We start from the raw sequence: 21878 nt of genomic DNA, 5'->3' as shown, positions 1-21878 counted from the left end.
TATCTCACCTATGCTAGACGGTCAGCTTTTGCCATGAGTATTTAGAGAACAAAGTAGTCATTGTTTTAAAAGAGAAAAGTTCATCTAGGACCAAGACCTGTTGAGCAGCTTGTTACTCTAGCACTCCTTCACTCCTTTCCACTAGATTCTTTTTTTTTTTTTTTCTCTTCTAAACAACAACAAAACCAAACCGTACTTAAAAAAACCCCAACAAGTAAACAATGAGGTTTTAAGTTACCCCAGATACAGGCAGTTTCATGGAAAGACAGATGTATGGAAGAGAGTTCTAAAAGTTAAGCTTACTAACAGGAAAGGTTAAAATACACATCTGTTGGGTTTCCCCACAACCCAAAGGAAAAAAGATACAGATTTCTTTGTCCTCATCTCCCTCATTACTAGTATTACTGAGACTACTGATTGAAATGATCATGGGGAATTTTTTACTGTAGGGCTAGTATAAGAGAACTCTCAAGTAAGACACCATCTTACCACAGGTAGTTAGTAGAGGAAGAAAGGATTCAGGTAAGGTAGGAATTTAAGTACTCAGCACTGGTGAGGCTGCACTTCAAGTACCATGCTCAGTTTTGGGCCCCTCACTAGAAGGAAGACATAGAGGCTATAGAGCGTGTCCAGAGAAGGCAATGAAGCTGGTGAAGTGTCTGGAGCACAAGTCTTACAGGGAACAGCTGAGGGAACTGGGATTGTTTAGCCTGGGGAAGAGGAGGCTCAGGGGAAACCTTATCACTCTCTACAGCTACCTGAAAGGAGGTTGTAGCAAGATGGGTGTAGGCTTCCTTCTCCCAGATGAACAGAATGAGAGGCAGTGGTCTTAAGTTGTGCTAGGGGAGATTCAAGTCAGATATTAGGAAAACTTCCCTGGAAGAGTGCTCAAGCATTGGAACAGGCCGTCCAGGGAAGTGCTGGAGTCACTGTCACTGTTTTCAATAAAAGTGTAGATGTGGCACTGAGGGACATCATTTAGTGGGTGTTGATAGGCTGACGACTGGACTAGATGATCTTAGAGGTCTTTTTCAACTTTAATGATTCTACAGTAATTTCCACTGTCGGAAGGAAGTACAGAACAGTGGGTGTGCTGTATTAAAATGCTGAAAAGATAAAAGGTATGGAATTTTCCATACAGTATATGTTCGATGGTTAATGTCCAACAACTGAAATCTTACTATGCTTAGACAATATGATTTTATTGCATTCTAATTAAAAATGACACAACTACATACATTCCTCAAAGGTTACGATACACACAATAAAATTTACAAATGTCCTTGAATAACAAGATTTAGGCAGTAGAGGAAGGATTCAATCTAAGGTAAGAACTCAAGTATTCAGCACTGCTGAGGCTGCACCTCAAATACTATGTTCAGTTCTGGGCATGTATTTTAGTGCAATCTAACTGAATTCAAACTTTTTTTGAACAAGCACTGGAAAAAGTCTAAATAGGTGAAATCAGGAAAATTCTGCAGCATTCAAAGGCAAATTAGAAGTCTTAAAGGGGCTTTAAGTGAAATAATGTTAAATATTCCTGAAGAGAAAAGTTCAATTCAATCACACAAGCAACTTGTACTGTCATGTAATGACCCTGTCATCACAGTAATTACTGACTATCCAAAGTTACAATCAATCTGTATCTAATTTCTAAGAATATCTTCTCTGTCTGAAGGAGTTTCCCATGTCAGAGAAGAGGCAAAGTCAGTTCAAAAGAAAAACTTTAGAGCTGCCACTTCTACTAGTTTTGCTCCTTTGGTTCAACTGATTTCCTTTATTTCATGAAAAAATAGTAGTATCTCATTTTGGTCATTCATGAATCACTTAATATCAGGCAAAATTCTTGTATTACATGAAAGAGTAGAGATAACAATGTCTGTAATCAGTACACCAGAAAATACACCAATTGATTACATTTACAACCTATTTACTCTTCTGTGGAATGTCACTAGAACACCTTTCCAACAAAGTAGAGTGGTATCTGAAAACAGCAAAAATGGCACTAAGATGAACTGTCAACTACTTTATAAGTAGAAGTCTTTTAAAATATTACTAGTGCAGCAACATTAATTTAAGCACACACTAGATAGCAAATGTACCATTTATAAAGATGGTAATTGGGAGTCTAAAAAAAAAACCTGTATCAATCACTTTCCTCTTTCATATGCTCTCTGGTACTGTCTTCTAAAAATCTACTACCTACAGATAAACCACATTCTTCCCATCAGGGGACAAATAATAAAGAAAAACAGTACCAAAGCAAATGCTACGTACCACTTCAATATGTTTTCCTACCACCGATTTTACTCATGCCATCAGATGTCTACAATTTCCCAAGGTTTTAGAGCTGGGGATCCACAGAAACCAAACCTTGAGAAACATATTTTTGAGGCACAGGAAGAAGGGATCTATAAGCAAACACATTATGGGAAGAAGCCTGCAAAACGATAGACTCAGATTTACCATTCCTACTAGATGGAAACAGTATTGACACCATTTAGAAGTAACAACAATTACAAGAAAGAAATCAAACCTTTTTAAAAAACAAACAAGTTGAGATATTTTAAGTTGTTAATTCTATGGTCTTCTCTCTCGGCAATGTCAATGCTCACACTCATCTCTTCATCCATAAGATCATTTCCACCATAGAGATAGGGAGTTTGTATATATATATGTATATACACACACACACACATTTAATATACTGCAGAACTTTTAGGAAACCATGATCCAACAAAAGCACTTTTTCAGGTTGTCAGAAATGCCTATAGGCCAATCAGAGCAGCTATACGGATGTCCATGCCTTTGTAAAGACAAGACCTGACAGCTCTGCCCCATACAAACTGGATCATGTGTTCTTGCTTGTAAATCACTGCTATTAATTTGTAAATGACAATCACAAAGTGCAAATTTTCATAATATCAGATAGATTTTCATTCCATTTCATAGTTTACATGATCACCAAGTAACTCAACAGACAAGTTTTAAAAAGAAATCCTACTGTGAGGATCAAATCTCAATTTAAGAACTTTTCTAGCCTCCAAAACAAAGAAAACTCTTGAAAACATAAACCTCAAAACTCAGAAAGAAAATTACTCTGCAAGCTAATTTGAAATTTTGCTTTTGGAAACAAAACTTTGTTAATACAAGAGTGTTTTTTTTGTCACTGTTTTAAATTAAAATCTAGCAAGCCTTACCATTGATTCTGGACAATATTCAGGTGCCCGTTGCAGTAAATGTTTTAAACGGGAATCACTCTTAGAAGACAAAATCTGTAAAAATCAAAACACACAGAAAATGTAACCACACACTGAATATAAACTGATGTCTTCCTTTTCTAGTTTCACTACTGCCTACCTTTTGAAAACTTCTGCTAATAGTCAGCATGTAAAGAATGCACACTTAAGATTTTTTTATATATATTTATAGTCCCCCAAATACTTTCATGAAGGAGGGATTTTTATTTTAGAATTTTCTCCTAAAATTCTTACATCTGGAAGTTTCTACAGAATAGGCAGTGTGAAAAACATAAAAAAATTATTCTTAACATCTTATACAACTCTGTTTACTTAACTGATCTTCTTGCATGACCTCAGGCAACTAACTCCTTCCAGAAGGAAAAAAGAAAAAGCAACTGTTATGAAATAAATATGAACAAAAGGTAAAGATACTGTCAAAATAAACAAAGGGAATGAACAGTGGAGCAAGATCAAGCATCATCTAATCAAACTGATCATGCAGAGCTCAATCACAGGATGTAAAAAGTTGGCTACTATCATTGCAAGGCAGCTGACTATCACTTTTGAACAATCACAGCAATTGGACAAGGTTTCTAATGAGTTGAAAAAAGAAAAGGTAAACTTCATATCCATAAGAAAGACAACAAAGATAATCTGTGGAAATAAAGGCTGCTCACCACACAAAGATTGTGGAGTAAATCCTCCTGGAAGCCACATCAGGGCACTTGAAGTAGAAGAAAGGTGACCAGCAACAATGACAATGTTCAGCACAGGCACACACCATAGCAAATTTAGCCTGACAGTTTCCCATAGCAAAAAGACTAATTCAGTAAGGAAGTGAAAAAAACAGTGTATGCTGCTTATCCTGACATTAAAAAGGCTTTTGCATGGTCTCTTACAGTATTTTACAGGAAATTAGTGAAATGTGGATGAGATGCAAGGACTGTAAGGTGGATGACAAACTGCCTGGCTGGTAGGCCTCAAAAAATAGCAGCCAGCACTTCAATTATCTAGGTGCTGGCCACTTAGAAGTGGTATAAACAGCAGTTACACCAATACTGTTTAATCTCTTTACATAAATAATTCTCAGAAAGTACAAAGATGTTCTAAACTGAGAGCTGTCATTAATATACCAGAGTGGAGCCTGCTACACAGATTGCTTTCAATGAGTAATGAGCTCAATCAACGTAACAATGAACTGAAAGGAAACTCAGGAGGTTCCAAGGCAAATACAGAATCTTATAGCTGAAACAGAAAGATCCTATGCAACGGTACAGGCTGGTTGCTCACTAGCTAAAAAACAGCTTTGCAAAGAAGGATGTTGAGATCCTGGTTGATGGCAAGCTGAACATAGCTTAGCAATGCACCAGTGCAGCGCTGAAAGATAACACCATACTATTCCTCATTAGCAACAGCATCATCAGTAGGCCATAGACAGCCACTCCCTTTCATAAGGCACTGAAGAAGCCATATCTGTAACACCACATCCAGTCTTCTGCCACCTCCTTGCAACAAACATACTGATGAACTTCAGAGAGTTCAGCAAAAGGTCAAAAAGATGCTGGAGTTTACGACATAAAAAGACATGCTGTTTGCTGATTAAGAGGGGATAAGGTGCATGTATCTGATCTCCTATCTTCAAGTATCTGAAACTGGATTGTAGAAAAGACAAAGCCAGACTGTTCTCTAAAGTTCCACAGTGGAAAGATGAGCTGCAAAAGTAATGATTTTGCAATAAGTTAAATTTTGAAGGGATGCACAGGAAGAAAAAAATATTCTTCACCATGAGAGTAATTAAGCACTTGAACAGGTTCCCCAGAGAGACTTTGGAAAGCCCATCCTTCGAGAGCATTCAGAACTTCATTAACAAAGTCCAGAGAAACTTGATTTAATTTTGACACTAGCACTCTGAGCAGCAGGTCAGACAAAATGGCCACCAGCAATATCTTACAAGTAAAAATATCTGAACAGCCAAACTTGGAAAGAAATCTTATCTTATTAACAATTCTCAATCATGTACATTTCTGTTTTTTTCCCCCCATCTTTCTTTCAGACTACTTTGTACTGTTGCTTCTCTAATTTCCTGCATCTCATAAATTTTTTCTTAAAAAAAAAAAAAAACATTAAAAATCATGGATGTGTTAAATTGAGTTCTCAGCATATTTTAAATTGCTTTGTGTTCCCACATCGATCATGCCTTAAGTTCTTTGTAATACTCCAATCAAGTAAAACACTTCTAAATTAAAATATGAAGCCAGTCAACAAAAGAAATGGAAACATCTGTTCATGTGGGAAGAAAACTGGAAGATACAGGAATAACTGACACATGGATGCATTTCATATCTTTAGGAAGAAGAAATACATTGCAGTTCTATTCTGCATTAACAGCTTGGTAAACCCACATCAAGGAAACCAAGATAACAATAAGTTGCTGGTTTCAGAAAAGATAGTAAGGAAAGAACTGCAGTAGCATCTGGGGTCTTTCGTGGTCATAGAAGAATAAAATAATTCAGATGTGAAGGGATTTCAGAAAATAATTTATTCCCACCTCCATCTCACAGCAGGGTCACCTATGATGTCACATTGCTCAGTCAAATCTTGAAAACACAAGGGCAAAGAATGCACAGACACTCTTCTGTCCTTATAGTAGAGAAGTTTTACTTTAAAACCAGATAGAATTCTTTGCTTTCAATCTATGCCTGTTCTCTCAGCCTCCCTCTAGGGACTACTGTGAGAAGCCTGGCTCTACATCCTGAGCAACGTTTTACAGGTATCGAAAGGCTGCTGATGTTCTCCTTCCTCCCCTGCAAAAACCAGTTACCCCAGTTTCCCCACACATGACATCTGCTCCCTGATCATCTCAGTGCACCTTTCTCCAGTTAACTGATGTCTTCCTTGTAACAGCGTGGCCCAAAACTGGACACTGTATTCTAGAGATGGTGTAACAAGTTCTGGAGACAATCATTTCTCAAGAAACGCCGACTGTGCTCCTGTTAAAATATCCCAGGCTATCCTCTTTTCTGCCAAGGCACAGTGGCTCTCTTAACTGTTAGTTAAGAAGCAACAAGTAGGAGAAAAAAAGAACAGTACCATCCCTTTGCTCTTCATTTAAAATTCTCAAAAAACCACATGATCCAGAAATGTATTTTAATATCCCTCATCCCTCACATTTCCCAACGTGCTCATCACTGGCAAAATCCTGAATTCCAATTTTAACTCTATGTCTTCTGAAATTCAATAGAACCTGATGAAGAATTCACTTTGAAAAGGCAGAGGACTACACCTCAAACCTTTACGTTCTCATTTAGATAACAATATGACGTTTCATGATTCACATGCAGTGCTTACATGTAGATAATTACTTCTACCACTATTTTTGCTAAATCATTGTCTAAAAGCATGATTTTAACTCTGGGAGATATAACAAATAATAAAGTAAGCTTACCTGTTCACAGACATCCCGGCACATTAGATTGTCCTTCGCATGGTAACAACAAGACAGGCCTACAGAAAAGCAAGGAGAGGAAGATGGTGTTTAAAAGACTTGAAGTACTTTACTATTTCCTCTGAAAGAGAATTACTCAGCTGATGGATGACCTATCAGAATGATCTGCCTGGTCCACTGATTACTGTGAGAAATTTTCCCTCCCAGAAAACAAAACAACAAAACACAAAAACCAAAAAATCCAAGAAATTTTTGTTTCAAAGCTGACACTGACTCATTTTGCCCAGCCTCACACTGAACATTTACTGCCAGCCCAGGAGCAGCACCATGTGCTTTATGCTTCCAGCCATGTTTCTGCTCTTTGATTTGCATGAGCTTAGCACCTGCCAAATCCCCTCAGGAGGCAATGTGATAGAAAAGCGATACTGTATGTATAAAAACTGTATTTGGCAATATGTAGTTATGAAAATCAGTTTGATTTTCATGGGATCAATATGAGGGGTTTTAGGCATGAATTCTCTGATATGTTCACAGCTTACAAAGTTTCTCATCCAAAAACTTCTAGTTGTTAGAAGAAAACAGCCATCAACAAACCCAAAATTCTTCAATACTGAGAGGATGCTAAAAAAAAAAAAAAAAGATAAACAGAAGAATTCAGCTTGAAAATGTCAAGGAACTGGAAAAAAAAATCATAATATCAACCAAAGAGCTGTCACAATCTAAAATAGCTACTACATTTTTGAACTATGTTTTAATGCTGAAATCTATACTTCATGAAGCGAAGATGAACTGAAATTTAACTCATAAGTTCTGAATGTTTTCATTAGTAAATAGAAACAGTGCAGCAAAACACTTGTAATTAATGTAGAAAGCCTCAGTCTTTAATAGTAAGATTAGTTACTCCCTGGGCACACAGCCCCCTGTGCTGGTAGATAGGGATGGGGAACAGAGAAGGCCCTGCATAATCCATGAGGAAATGATTTTGGACCTGCTCTTAAAGCTGGACACTCGCAAGTCCATGGAGTCTGATGGATTGCACCCTAGAGTGCTGAGGGAGTTGCTGGATGTGTTTGCCAAGCCACTCTCCATCATCCTTCAGCAGTCCTGGCTAACCGGGGATGTCCTGGGGACTGGAGACTGGCAAATGTGACACCCATCTTCAAAAAGGGCTGGAAAGATGATCCTGGTAGCTACAGACCTATCAGTCTCACCCAGTGCCAGGGAAGGTCATGGAATGGATAATCTTGTGAGCCACAATGGAGCAGTTAAAGGTCAACCAGGGAATCAAGCCCAGTCAGCACGGGTTCATGAATGGTAGATCCTGTTTGACAAACCTGATTTCATTCTATGACAAGGTGATCCTCTTATCGGACGAAGGTAAGGCTGTCAATGTGTTTTGTCTACCTGGACTTCAGTAAAGCCTTTGACACTGTCCTACACAGCATCCTCATGGAGTAGCTGGCTGCCCATCATTTGGATGGGCATGTGCTCTGCTGAGTGAAACACTGGCTGGATGGCCGGGCCCAAAGAGCTGTGGTCAATTGAGTTAAATCCAATCTGGTCATGAGCAGTGTCCCCCAGGGCTCGGTACTGGAACATCTTCATTAATGGTCTTGACGAGGGGATTGAGTGCACCCCTCAGTAAATTTGCAGACGACACCAAGTTGAGAGGGAGTGTTGATCTGCCAGAGGGGAGAAAGGCACTACAGAGGGACCTGGAAAGACTGGATGAATGGGCCAAGGCAAACTGTATGAGTTTCAATAGGGCCAAGTGTCGGGTCCTGCATTTTGGACACAACAACCCCAGGCAACCCTACAGGCTTGGGGAGGAGTGGCTGGAAAGCTGCCTGATGGAAAGAGACCCTGGTGGGCTGGTGGACAGGTGGCTGAATATGAGCCAGCAGTGTGCCCAGGTGGCCAAGAAGGCCAATGGCATCCTGGCTTGGATCAGGAGTGGTGTGGTGAGCAGGACTGAGGAAGTCATCCTGCCCCTGGACTCGGCACTGGTGAGGCCTCACCTCGAGCACTGCATTCAGTTTTGGGCACCTCAGTACAGAAAGGACATTGAGGTGCTGGAGCAGGTCCAAAGAAAGGCAACAAGGCTTGTGAAGGACTTGGAGAACATGTCCTAGGAGGAGAGACTGAAGGAACTGGACCTGTTTAGTCTAGGGAAGAGGATGCTGAGGGGAGACCTTATTGCTCTCTTCCAATATCTGAAAGGTGTTTACAGTGAGAGTGGGGTTGGTCTCTTCTCACTGGTGACAGGTGACAGGATGAGGGGAAATCATTTAGGTGGGCTATCAGGTCAAACATCTTTACAGAAAGGGTTGTTAAGCACTGGAATAGGCTCCCCAAGGAGATGTTTGAGTCACCATCCCTGGACGTGTTTAAAAACCGTTTGGATGTGGTGCTCAGGGACATGATTTAGTGGTGGGTTGTTGGAGTTAGGGTAGTATGGTTGGCTTGTGGTTGGACTTGATGATCTTCAGGGTCTTTTCCAACCTGAGCAATTCTACGATTCTATGATTCCCTGCACACTGTTCCTCAGGACAATCTGACCAGTATCAGTTTCATCATTCATTAGCACGTTCTACAAATTGTAATTGTCATTGGTAATGCCATCAGATTGAAAACATATTAACATAATGATGGGGAAAGGATTCATAGTGGAAAAATATCCACCAAATTAACTGTCAAAATAAACAACAACCCCTCCCCCCCCCAATCAGATGTTCTTAAAGGTATGCTTTACTCAAAACCAGAAATAGTGGTTACTCAGTCAACTTTCTCATTGTTTTGTTTCAGGCATTTTTTATCACATAAATTTCCCCTCAGAGTAATCCTTACACTTAAGAGACCCAAGAATTTAGAGCTTCCAGCCTATGAAGAGAATTTATATTGGCTACTAAGACAGTACATACTGTCTTAGTATTTAAGTATGTATGTCACTTCATGAATATCCTAGATAACACTCAGTTATTTAATGCTTTATCCGTTAGTTCCAAGTGGCTCATATCCCTTCTACAATGAACTAACAGATACCCAGGCTTGCTCTTCTCAGTCACTTCTATCACTGGGTTTCAAGTCTTAGCAATTATACCAAAGGTGTCTCAGAACAAAATACTAATATGCCAAATCTTACAGTCACTTAATTCCTTTTATATGATGCTGCTCTTAAAGTACTGCATTCTATTTTATTACGTTGGCTCAACACAGAGGCTGAAGCTTCCCACAAATACTGTTACATTTTCTTGCCATACCAGGGAAAGCAACAGAGGGGCAGTCTGGCAAACCGGCACCTGACATGGAAGTCTGTCTGAAGCAAAAGTGTGTCACTGAATTCCTCCACGGGGAAGCAATTGCAGCCAGTGACATTCATCTGTCGCTGAGCATTTCTGGAGACCAAGCAGTGGATGCGAGCACAGTGAGGAGGTGGGTGGTGTGTTTTAGCAGCGGTGACAGTGGGTCATCTCCATTGGTGGGGATTTTTATGACCGTGGCACGCAGGCATTTGTTCATCACTGGTGAAAACGCATAGCCAATGGTGGTGAGTCTGAAGAACTGTATTCTGTAGCTGAGAATTTGGTCTATCCAACAGGGCGATTGTGCTCCTCGTATGCTGTAGTTTCCACGGAAATAAATAGGAGGTACTACTTCCAGAGGAAAAAAAATATACGTTCTAGTCAAGTAACGGTATCATGAATGAGGAGCAATGTAAGGGGCGCAGTGCTGAAGTCAGAAGGCTGCGTTATGCACAGTATCCATCCCAAACACGATTTCAGAGCGCTGCCTCTCTTCTGCAGCGCCCCGTGACTTCTCTTTCAGCCTCCTTCTCACCCAGCCGCCTCTCGTTTTTAATAAAAGCTCCAGATTTCACTTCGGAACTTACATCCAACCACAGCAAAGCCCTCACGCTTCGTCCTTTGGCGAAGGTCTGCCACCTCCGTCACACCGCCAGCCTTACCAAAGAGCTGGAACTCACTACGCCACGTTCCAACTCGCCGGTTTTTCACTAAAATTGGACTTTCTTCCTCAGAGTGGAAATCAGAACCGCGGCTCAACAACACCGTGCCCTCAGACGCCTCCGCTATCGAGGTTTTCTACTTTACGGTGTTACGTTTTTCACCTTTCCCACTCGCGCTGCCGGCGCGACGCGTTTAATAACAGCTATTCGCCACCATCTACATCCGTGCCGCCTTCTTCCGAGCCGCAAACGGACAGCACGACCTCGGCACGACAAACGAGCGGCCCCGGCCCCTCTCCCAGGCTCCGACACCCCCGGCCTCGCCCCTGCGCCATGTTGTGCAGCGGGGTCCCGCCGAGCCGAGCCGCCTTTCCCGCCACGCTCCCCGCGCCCCGTTACTCACCGGCCGCTCCCGGGCAGAGCAGCGGCGGCACCGCCGCCAGGCACAACAGAGCCCAAGGCCACGCAGCCGCGGCCGCCGCCGCCATGGCCGGTCACGAACCCTCAGCCAGCGAAGAGAGGGCCGGACGGGCCGACGGGCAGGCTGTGACGCCGCCGGTCTCCATTGGCTGCGGTTCCCCCGCCCGGCCCCGCCCCGCCGCCTGGACGGCCGCGGACATTCCGACGAGCGCCCGGGGCTCGGCGCGGGCTGTTGTGAAGCGAGGCGGCGGGCTGCAGCTGGCGCGGAGCGTGGGCTCGGCTCTAGCGGGACCGACCGTGGGCTGTAATTCTAGGAAGGAGCCTGAAGCGCTTTGCTGGTTGCTGCTGCTTTTGCTCTTCCGTCCTTAGGGCTGTGTGTTCTTTGCGAGCGTCCTCCCTGTGCTCCAGCTCCTGTGTGAAGATAACCCGTGGAGATTCAGCCCGTGGAGACGAGTAAGGGAAGACTGCAGCTATATTTTATTTTATTTTATTTATTTATTTTTCTGTGAAGATCAAGCTTTGTGTATCTATAGAACTCATGAGAAATTAAATCGAAGTTATCCAAAGCAGATTGAAGTTCCTGCTCCATTCCTAACTGCTAACTACTTTGTCTCAGAGAATTCTGAACCGTTTCAAAGTCGAGTAGGCAGACTTTCCATGGTTCTGGCTTCTTGGCGACGTGCCACAGCCATCTCACTGCCTGACTCTGGCAATAGCAAAACAGGAGTCTTAAAAAACATAGTTTGCATGATGCTGTCTGTTCTGCTTTTACCCTTTCCCCAGCCTGTCATCCCAATCGACTTCTCCCTCCAAAGACAATCTGAAAAACCACCAAGCTATTCATGACTCCGTGGTTTTCACAGCCTCGAGAATCCATAGTAGCTGAGTGCTCTTTAGCTCCAGAATCAAATTCACAAAAGGTCCCAAAAAAGAAAGCAACGAGGCCATACCAAAAAACACTGCAGTGAAATGTAAGTTTTATATCCTGGCCATCGGCTATAGAGTAATTAAATCATGTATTTATGGAGCAAAGCCATAAGAAATAACACTACACTTAGTTACATTCTAATTTGAAGTCAAATTAAAGTTGCTGCTCTAAATGTGAATTCATGAAACTGAAAAGCAGCCAGTATAATCTGACCATAGAAAAAATTGTCCTTTTTTTTTTCTTTTTTTTCTTTTTTTTCTTTTTTTCTTTTGCTGCCAATATATAACAGTTGAACGCTGGGCTTTTCCCCCTAAACCCAAGGTTAACTTCTGCTGGTTCTTATATATGTCCTTATAATTCACCAGGGATCCACTAGATAGCAGCAGATCCAAAAACAGCATCAGCCAAAAAGCCGAATTTTTACTCTGCTTCAGTTTCATTGAAGTACAAGGAGGTCTGAATGAATTTGATACACTTTTTCCTAGTTATGCTAAGTGGTTTACTTTGTCTCAGTTCAGCATGTGGGTGAATGCTGTTTGCTGCACAGACTGTTCTCCCTGAATGCCTTTTAAGTGCAAAATTATTATCAAAATGATAATTAACTATTCCACAAACAAAAAGGCAGAGGAAAGATGCTGGTACTTCTGGTAACTGAATGGCTCTGGGTATTCTCACCAAGACACTCTAGCAGGTCCAGAAGAAATAAACGAAACCACTGAAAGTAATTCTTTCACTTCTAAGGAAGCAAGTTCATTTTTGAAATTATACAAACCTTTTAAAATTTGATTTTCAGTAATAACAGCTCAAGTTCTTAAAATAGGCTCTTGTTTAACCCAATTGTTCTAGAGACCAAGTACTTTTTCCCTTAGACTTTATATGTTAATCTGCATGCTGTTGTTTTCCAGTTAAACCATCCAAATAGACCTTATGAAAACAGAACCCATTTCAAATCAATTCCTACCCAGGGCTTAACAATGAGAAGTGGAATCTTGGAGTTTAAACTAATCAAATGCCTTGGTGTAAAACAGATTGTTGTCAGTATACCGACAGGTTACCTTCTAAGTCTAGCCATAAGACAGAGAACTTTCTGCAACAGTATCTTTCTTTTTGCTGTTCCTCTTGTGAAGAGAAAATGAATATTTTATTCTATCTGCTAAATCCTTGTTTCTTAGAACATAAAAAACCCTGGTCATTCAGCTACTTTGTTTTCTGGAGTAGCTTGCTTAGTTCATTGTATTTTATTACATGTAGTGTTTAATCCAGCTTCCTTAGCTTAGAAAAATGCTGAAAAATTAAGAAGATTGAACTTTACATTTTATGTTGAAGACTTCTTCAGCACTAAGTGAAGATTCTTAGGTACTCACCTTTTGAATGACTGGTCAGAACACACATTTTTACTGTAAGATATTTGACCTGACCAGGATCCCATTAGAAGGTAAAGTAATTCCCAGGGAGGAATTCAGTGACATACCTTTGCTTCATATTAACTTTCATGTCAGATGCCATTTTGTCAGACTGCCCCTCTGGTGCCCTCCCTGGTACAGCAATAAAACGTGACAGTATTTGCAGGAAGTTTCACCTCTACTGCCAACATCTGCCTCTGACATGGTGGGCCTACATAATAGAATGTTTCTTACTTCCAGATGAATTACTTCCAGAACAGCCCTCATATGTCAGCTACAATATATACTTTATATGTGGTCCAAAACAATTCCTCTTCACTTAGTGCAGCCCAGGCAAGCCAAAAGGTTGAACAGTCATGGCTCAAACCATTATGAGATTCCTGTTTTGCACCTTTTAAGCCAAGCTTACAAGGTATCAACAGAAAAAATTGTCTTGGTGATAATGTTCTCCCTGACATTTGTGATGAATACCACTGGTACTGTGGTACAGTCTGGAAACAGCAATGCTCACATTATCCTGACTGCAGTCACTGTCCAACATACAGATATGGTCTTCACATCTCTATCTTCTGATATGCTGCTTTGCTTCAAATGTGCTGTGTAATTGCACTATATAAATTAATAATGATCATTTTCTGAGTAACTGAAGGGTGAATTGGAGCTTGCAGTGGAAGACTAAAACATGGACTGCAATTACCAACAGAAAGGTTACAACTTGCTACAAGATAAAAGTGTCACTTTTTTGTGAAAGCAAGGAATCAACCTCATCACAGACTAGCAAGCCAAAGCTCACTATTTTTTTCTGGCTTCCTCAAGCCATAAGAAACATGCCTTTTGCAGCATGGAATAATCAGGAATAATTTGTCCACTACATTCACAATAAAAACATACTTCATTACATCAGTATTTTTCAGTTTGCTTTATGTCCTTTCTCTATAGTAGAAATGGCTGATTATGAAAAGAATCATTGTTTTCCTTCTACCTACAAAGCATGTTTTCCTTGAGTGATTATAATTTCACTCTTTTCTTTAATGAAGATCTGTGTTTTCTCCTTGTCTTGATGTTCTGCTCAGATTACAATGATCCATGTCTTAGGGTCACTTTTTTTTTTCAAAAGCTACGTGAATACAAATTAATTGTTTCGATTTTCTATATGAAAGAAAAATAACAGTACAGACAATGCTTGCATTATCTTCAGCATTGCCTTTGAAATAGGATGCATCAGCAAATTTCTGTCTAGCACCTCTTCATATGCACAGATGGTATGAGAACTGTTATACATACAGCTTTGCTTCTTTCTTTCTGCCTTGATTTTTCATCCTTGATTTCACTGTCTGGGTACAAAACCATCAGCCTATACTATGTTGTGCATAAGCAATACCTAATGATAGCCAGCTTTTCCATGTTCTTATTCTCTCTGTGATCATCTCTGACTTTAAATACCCTCTCTTTGCTTTTAGTAGGCCTGGCATTAACAGCTTTGCTTGAGGATCAGCTTCCATTAATTCTTCAAGCTTCACTAAGTTTTCTTCATGAAAACTTGTCAATGTCACTTCTGCTCAGGTACTTCATGTCAGGCCCGCTATCATATACACTGCTAGGACTTGTAGCTCATACTTCCTGAATGTCAGGACTGTCTAGTCCAACCCCCTGCTGGAGCAGGAACACTTAGATTAGGTCACACGAGAATGTGTTCAGCTGGGTTTTGAATGACTCCAGATAAGACCCCACAACTTCCCTGGACCACCTGTTGCAGTGTTCTGTTAACCTCATCATGAACTTTTTTTCCACATATTTACATGGAACCTCCCGTGTTCCAGCTTGCACCCGTTGCCCCTTGTCCCATCACTGGATGTCACTGAGAAGAGCCTGGCTCCATCCTCCTGACACTCACCTTTATGTATTTATAAACATTAACGAGGCCACCCCCCAGTCTCCTCCAAGCTTAAGAGACCCAGCTCCCTCAGCCTCTCCTCATAAGGGAGATGCTCCACACCCTTTATCATCTTTGTGGCTCTGTGCTGGATTTTCTCAAGCAGTTCCCTGTCCTCGAACTGACACAATACTCACAAGATGTATTCACAATACAAACACAAGATGTGTGTCCATACAGCCTACTATACACAAAGTATGCTGGATACCTTGCATTAAAAGCTGGCGCCTGGCAGGACATGTGAAAATATCTTTCATGAAATCATATGAAATCAAGCAGATGTTCCTGATGAGCATGAAAATTTGCAAAGCTAGTTTTTATGATCAGTTTCTGCAGCTAGCAAAATTATTTAGCAATTCAAACATGAAATAGTGGACTATGACCTAGAGGATAACATTTGCTTAGAGCAACTCCATAAAGATGGTTATGACTTACGATTTTCTTTTCAATATTCATATTTATACATCAGAGAAATGGCAAACTTTTTCCCTTTCCTAAACATTACAAGACTGTATAGCACTTGTTTAAGTTGTATGTCCACAGCTCTCAGATCTTGCACTCTTTCATGAGCATAGGTTTTTCACATCATGACAGTGCTTTGTGAAATTCGTGGTATTTCCTTTCTTTAGGCAAGTTTCTTATGCATTTGAACAACACGAGTAGAAATCTATGACATCTCTTTCTGATGTCATCATTTAGTTTTCAAAATAGTTGCTCAGGCTCTGTAACAAGTGCCTAGGAAATGTGGATAAACACACAGCTAACAGGCAGCTTCTACTAAGTCTGTGGCTTTTACTAAGTCCTCACTATCCTAAACTGAACTGAACTGAAATCCTGAACTGAAATTACTGAAGACTGACGTCTTTCCTACCATTTGTTGAACTAGTGCTTTGAGTGGGAACTGCCTGCATCCTTTCTCAAGCAGCAACAATCCACCAGAGTCATTAAAAGCCAACAATATCCTTAGAAACAAATAAGTTAATACTTCAACTAAAGAAGCTCAGATCTACCGAGCAAGCTGGAAAAAAAATAGTTTATCATTTTTCTCCTCCTCAACAAACATTAGATCATTTTTTCCCCACTGCTCATTCCAGTATATTTTTTAATTTTTGAGCTTACAATGAATTCTATACACATCCTTTGTCCTGTCACCTCCAGTGCTTCGTTTCCCCATTTTGCAGGTCCTACATTTGCTCTTTTCTGCCTAATCCTCTTAGTACTCCAGAACCTTCCAAGATGAGCATGCACCCCTCTAAAGCTTCAGGTGGCTATTTATTTTCCAGTGGTTTGGACCAGTCAGTATTTGGTTAATTAATACCACTTTAAATAATATGTAACTACATTAGCAAGCAGTGATCCAGTTATTACCCATCAATATTTTCTATGGCCACATGCTGCATTCCAACGCATAGAAAATAATAAAATAGGGCAGAGGTGTTGTTGTTGGCTTTTTTTTTTGTCAAGGAAAAATTGTCCTTGACTTGGCCATTACAAATTTTGGAAGTCAGCATCTTCAAACAGAAAGTGTACATTTACCTTGGGTTCTACATGTTTTTCTACTTAGGGGATTTTTTTTTTTCACTATTCTAAGACCACATACAGAACTTTGAAGGGAGATGAGTTTACTCAATCTTCCAAAGAAGTCTGAGAAATCACAACAACAAAAACAACCATTAGGTTCGTACAGTGTTTTGTGCTATATTATTTCAAACATAGTGGTGGTGTTCTTCTATAGAGACAGCATTAAGTCTTGTAAATAGCCCTTCATTATGTGTGTGTTTTTTTTTTTTTTAGTTAGACCTACTTACCACCCACAGTGATTAAAATAACAACTTGTGTTCAGCCTAACTTAGCAAGAACGCTTCCTATGCTGCGCTCAATTAATTTGACTCATTTTTAAATGCAGGGAACTTATCTATGGTTCTTTCTTTTTTTAGGACAGTGACAAAAAAAGAGGAAGAGACATCTGATCTGCGGCATGACTAGAACTGGACATTTTGGGGGCCTATCAGTGAATAGATCTGTAGTTGAACAGTGTAAGAAGTAGTGGCACATGCATTCATCATCCTGCCTCATCACAGTAGTAGGAGGTTTTGATTTCTAAAGCAGAAAATGCCCTCAAGTTTTCCTAAGACACTTTTTCCATCTTGAACTTTGATAGGAAACTCCAACTCTGCTGAATGACTTGTGTAAGACAGAATGCAGAACTCATGCATTCAGCAGCTCCTCTTAAATTATCTTAAAACAGCCTCATAGATGATTCCTGTTCACAGATTATCAGCTTACAGGTGTTTTGTTTTTGTTTTTTAAACTACGCATAAACCATAGTGAGACCTATGAAGACCATGCACATTTTGTCAAGTCCTTGCAGCAATGTAAAAATATATATATATATAAATGATCATACAAGTCCATATTTCACTCAAGATTAAAAATCACCTGCCAGAAGAACAACTGCTTGCTATTAAGTGTATTTTTATAACCTGATTTCAACTTGTGTTTCATGCTTTCAGGATAAGATTGACAAGTCCACATTTGATAAAATTAAGCTTGGTAGATGGTAACACCATTATACGATTTAGAAGCCACATATATCCTCTGCCAGCAGATTTATGAGTAGGACCTTGAATTTTACTGCATTTTAATAGTTCATAGTGCTAGGCCTTCCTTTGGCAGCTTACAGCAGAGAGGCATGTTTTCAGCCAAATATATATATATCTCCTGTGACAGTTTTTAAAGAACACATTTTGATGTAGCTTTTGACTTTCTCTGGACACCTTAAGGATTCCTATTTTGGAGAGATTTTAGTGGAAGCTGTACTGATGCCCTGGCATCACATTTTGGGATGCATTAAATGCAACATAGCCAGCTAGTCAAAGGAGGCAATTATACCACTGTTCACAGTGCAAGGGAACAGCCCAAAGCTGTGGAAGGAGAGGACTGGGTATTAGGAGGTATTTATTTTCTGCAAGCACGGGCAAACACTGGAACAGGCTTACCAGCAAGGTGGTCGAACATGGACAGGCGTGGGGCATCAAGAGCTATGAGAACCATGGCCCTAAAGAGGTCAGGCAGGCAGACTACATGGCCTTCGCAGGCCCTTTTCCAATTGAACAGTTCTAATAAAAATAGGTGCACGTAACATTGTAGAAGAGCAAGATATCTTAATTTTTGTTGTGGTATCAGTTAAATTCAACACACAGACTTTACTGGCTATTCTGCAATGCACTGAGGTTAGCTGCTCAAGTCTTAAAATTCTCTTATACATACATTTAAATGCTAGCTTATTTCTACGTAAACATAAAAAAGAAGCAAAATTTATAGCCAGTCGTGTTGTTTTAGCTAAGAGACCAGAGACACCAACACTGTATTTATCCAAAACGTATTATAGGATACAAGGAAGACTGGGCACGTTCATCATCATCTGTATGGCATACATGGGATGGATTGCTTCAGCATTAGCAAAGCCCTTCTCATCATTTTCATGGCAGCAGCAGAAAAGGAATCCACAGGTACCTCACTGTAAATCCACACTATGCCAGTTCAGAACGTACCTGTAATGTCTTCCCCTAAAAGACAATTCAAACATTTTGAGGGGAAAAAATAAAAATATATATATATATATACACATTTTCACTCCTTTAATCTCTCTGTTGAAGTGTTAGCACCTAATATAAGCATCCACTCTTCTACTGTCATCCTATTTACAATCCACTGAAATGTATACTCTAAAAATACAATACATTTTCAGAAATATAAGGGGAAATGCACAATTTTCTAAGGATTAAAAAAAGTGACAGTCATCTGTACAGGATCATCAAATTTATCATCCAAGAAGTAAAATTTACAAGGCAGTATCCATCCACACAGCTACATAAAGGGGTAGGTGCTACACTCAAAGCAGCAGACTTGCTAATACAATAAAATATGGAATATGAAAGTGTTTTGGGGCACGGGAAAATACATTTAGTACCACTGAGGCTAAAAATTTAGGATTAGCCATATTCTAAAAACATGTAACTGCAAACCTGGAAAATGTTCTGAAAATATTAAGCATTATATACACGAGGTAAATGTACCTTGGCCTTTTAAGAGGTAATTAGAGTTTAAAGCAACTGATAGTGATTTTTTTTTTTTTTTTAAACATAAAATGATTAACACCATACAATCGTTTCAATGGAACAGTATAAACAAGGAACTAACTAAAAGCTGGAATTTATGACAATCACACACAGAACCATTACTGAAAATATAATATAGCCTCTTATTTGTTTGACACCTTCATGTTCCCATACAGTCAATGTTTTTATATACAAAGTCTTTCTCAGGATTACAAGTGAGACCACAGGAGGGTGATGGTAGATCATGATGCCTGGAAATTCAGCTTGATAAACATTTCAGAATTCCAGCTTTCAACATTAGAAGGTCCCTGAAGAACTCCAGCATTCCAAAAGCATTATTTTGGGCTTTTCAGCATCAGAAAATTTTCCCCACTCTTTATTCTACATTTCAGTATGCATCCAACTGATCGCCGAGGCTTCCAATGCTACTAAAATATCAAATTGATTGAATCCATAAAACTTAAGTGAACATATAAGGTACGTATATTTACAATAAACATTTGCATCTGTATTCAAACTGTTTTGGTATATACTTGAAATGATATAAAATTAGTATTTTGAATGCTAAAATATTTTGGTCCCCCTGGATTTCCAAGAGCAGATCCGGTGATAATAAAATCTTAATTTAAAAAATACTTATGTGTACCTGTGTCCATACATATAAGATATGATCTTGCACAGGTAACATTTAAAGTTACGTAATATATACAGACACAGCCTTTGTAAAAGGTGTTCAGTTTTTATAATGTAAAAGAACACAGCATGAAGTTGTGGTATCTGAACTGAGGATACATACATATCCATTCAGAATTTTCCTGTACTGCATTCCAATATGAACAACATAGTTGTTCTAAAATAATATTTGTAATGTCACACTGTATTGACTGTCCCTCCCATGGTATGATGTTTCTAAATTATGAACTATACCATTTGTATCTATGATAAGGAACCAGGTAAAGCTATGACAAATGTCAAAATTTAACATTATTTAAATAGTAAGTCTTTAAAATTGGTATGGAACAAATAGTAAGTCTTCCTCTGATGCTGACTTGTTTTCTGTAAGTATTTTTCTGCATCTATGGGATGCATCAAAGGGGATGTCAAATAAGTAGAATGAAGAGTTTAGTTACATTTGGCCATTTTGTTTAAATGGTCATATTTGGAAAACTGGTCGTTTGCATAAAGGTAGTTTAAAATCCCTATGTGAAGTCATTTTGATTTAACTTTGACTGATAGTGTCCTGAAAGCAGTGTGCCAAAAAGAAACACAACACACAGGTGTGACAGTTGTATGAACATTTCAACCCAACTGTTTTCTACTAAGAACTTCTCTTTCATTGTGTTCTGTTCTCTAAACTCATCCACAATGGTGGCTGAAGAAAGAATTTCATTACACGCAGCTCAAGCTCTGCCAGTGTGTAATTCCCACATCATTTAAACCCATCTCCAAGCAAGCATTAAGAATTTGGAACTGCTCAAGACTTACCTAACGCTAAGCCTTGGCCACCTTTTGCTTTTGCCACCTACATGGCCTTTTCACTAGGATCTGCCCATCTTACTGCTGTTACCAATTGTGTATCACAGATGAAGGGGCACAATCTCAGCTATGCTACTATTAGCAATCACCTTGCCATCCCTACTAGCTCTGTGAAAAACCTTCGAGGAGCTATATGCTGAAAAACAAAAAGAAAGCAGAATTAAGGTTGCTGTGTGTAGCTCACCAAGAATACTCCTGGAGAGTAAAAGGTTAATTGTGAGTTTATATACTAATTACCAGGCACTAAGGAAGGAAGCCAAAGATCAACCACGCTCTTCCTACCACTGCAATTAAACATATCCTGAAAAGGACAATTTTAAAAAGTTTCCCTACCCTCATCCAGAAGTTGGGCAGGAAGGAATTCAATTTCTAAATAAGTCTGTGAAGATGTTATGATGTCCCTACAATTTCAGGCAAAGTCTGACTAAAGCCAGGCATACTTTTCTGTATTCTTACGATAACACAAGCCATCATAAGCTTTGTTCTTCTAACTCTGAAGAACACTGATGGAGTCTTCTGGTATTTGTATCTAAAGACCTTCAGCTCACTGGTTTATATAGCTCATCACTTTCTTCGTAAGTGGCACACAAAAAAATGCACAGAAGATTAACAGGCAGCTTCTAGCTTTCTTGTACAAAAGCCTAAATAAGTCTCCCTAGTTACAAGTACACTCCATGCTCATTTAATTGCAAATATTAGCTTTTAAGCCTAAAGACTCCACAGAACTGCACAGAATATATGCTTCTATTATTAATTTGAAGGGGGAAAATCTTCCTTATGATCATCTTAATTTTCTTGCTATTTTTCTGAAGTAGGTGGGTGCTTCAATATTTCAGAATTACCACATAAAATAAACCTTAAATTGTAAAGACTTGGCAATTACAAA

The 21878-nt window shown here is 39.6% G+C and overlaps 1 protein-coding gene across 2 annotated transcripts in view; it reads right to left on the bottom strand.

Moving 5' to 3' along the window:
• Window positions 1-11210, bottom strand: part of RECK (reversion inducing cysteine rich protein with kazal motifs) — a 54003-nt gene extending 42793 nt beyond the window's left edge. For both annotated transcript variants that reach the window (XM_031608319.2, XM_090136821.1), the window contains exons 1-3: window positions 11055-11210; window positions 6688-6746; window positions 3201-3275 (exon numbers count right to left, since the gene is read on the bottom strand). In XM_031608319.2, coding sequence (XP_031464179.1) covers window positions 3201-3275; window positions 6688-6746; window positions 11055-11139 — 219 coding nt within the window. In that variant the 5' untranslated portion in view covers window positions 11140-11210. The remainder of the gene's footprint in view (window positions 1-3200; window positions 3276-6687; window positions 6747-11054) is intronic.
• Between the last annotated feature and the right edge of the window lie 10668 nt (window positions 11211-21878).

Source organism: Phasianus colchicus, chromosome 3 (genome assembly GCF_987193195.1).
Source record: "Phasianus colchicus chromosome 3, bPhaCol1.hap1.1, whole genome shotgun sequence".
Classification (NCBI taxonomy): Eukaryota; Metazoa; Chordata; class Aves; order Galliformes; family Phasianidae; genus Phasianus; species Phasianus colchicus.
This window is presented reverse-complemented; position numbering and strand designations above follow the sequence as displayed.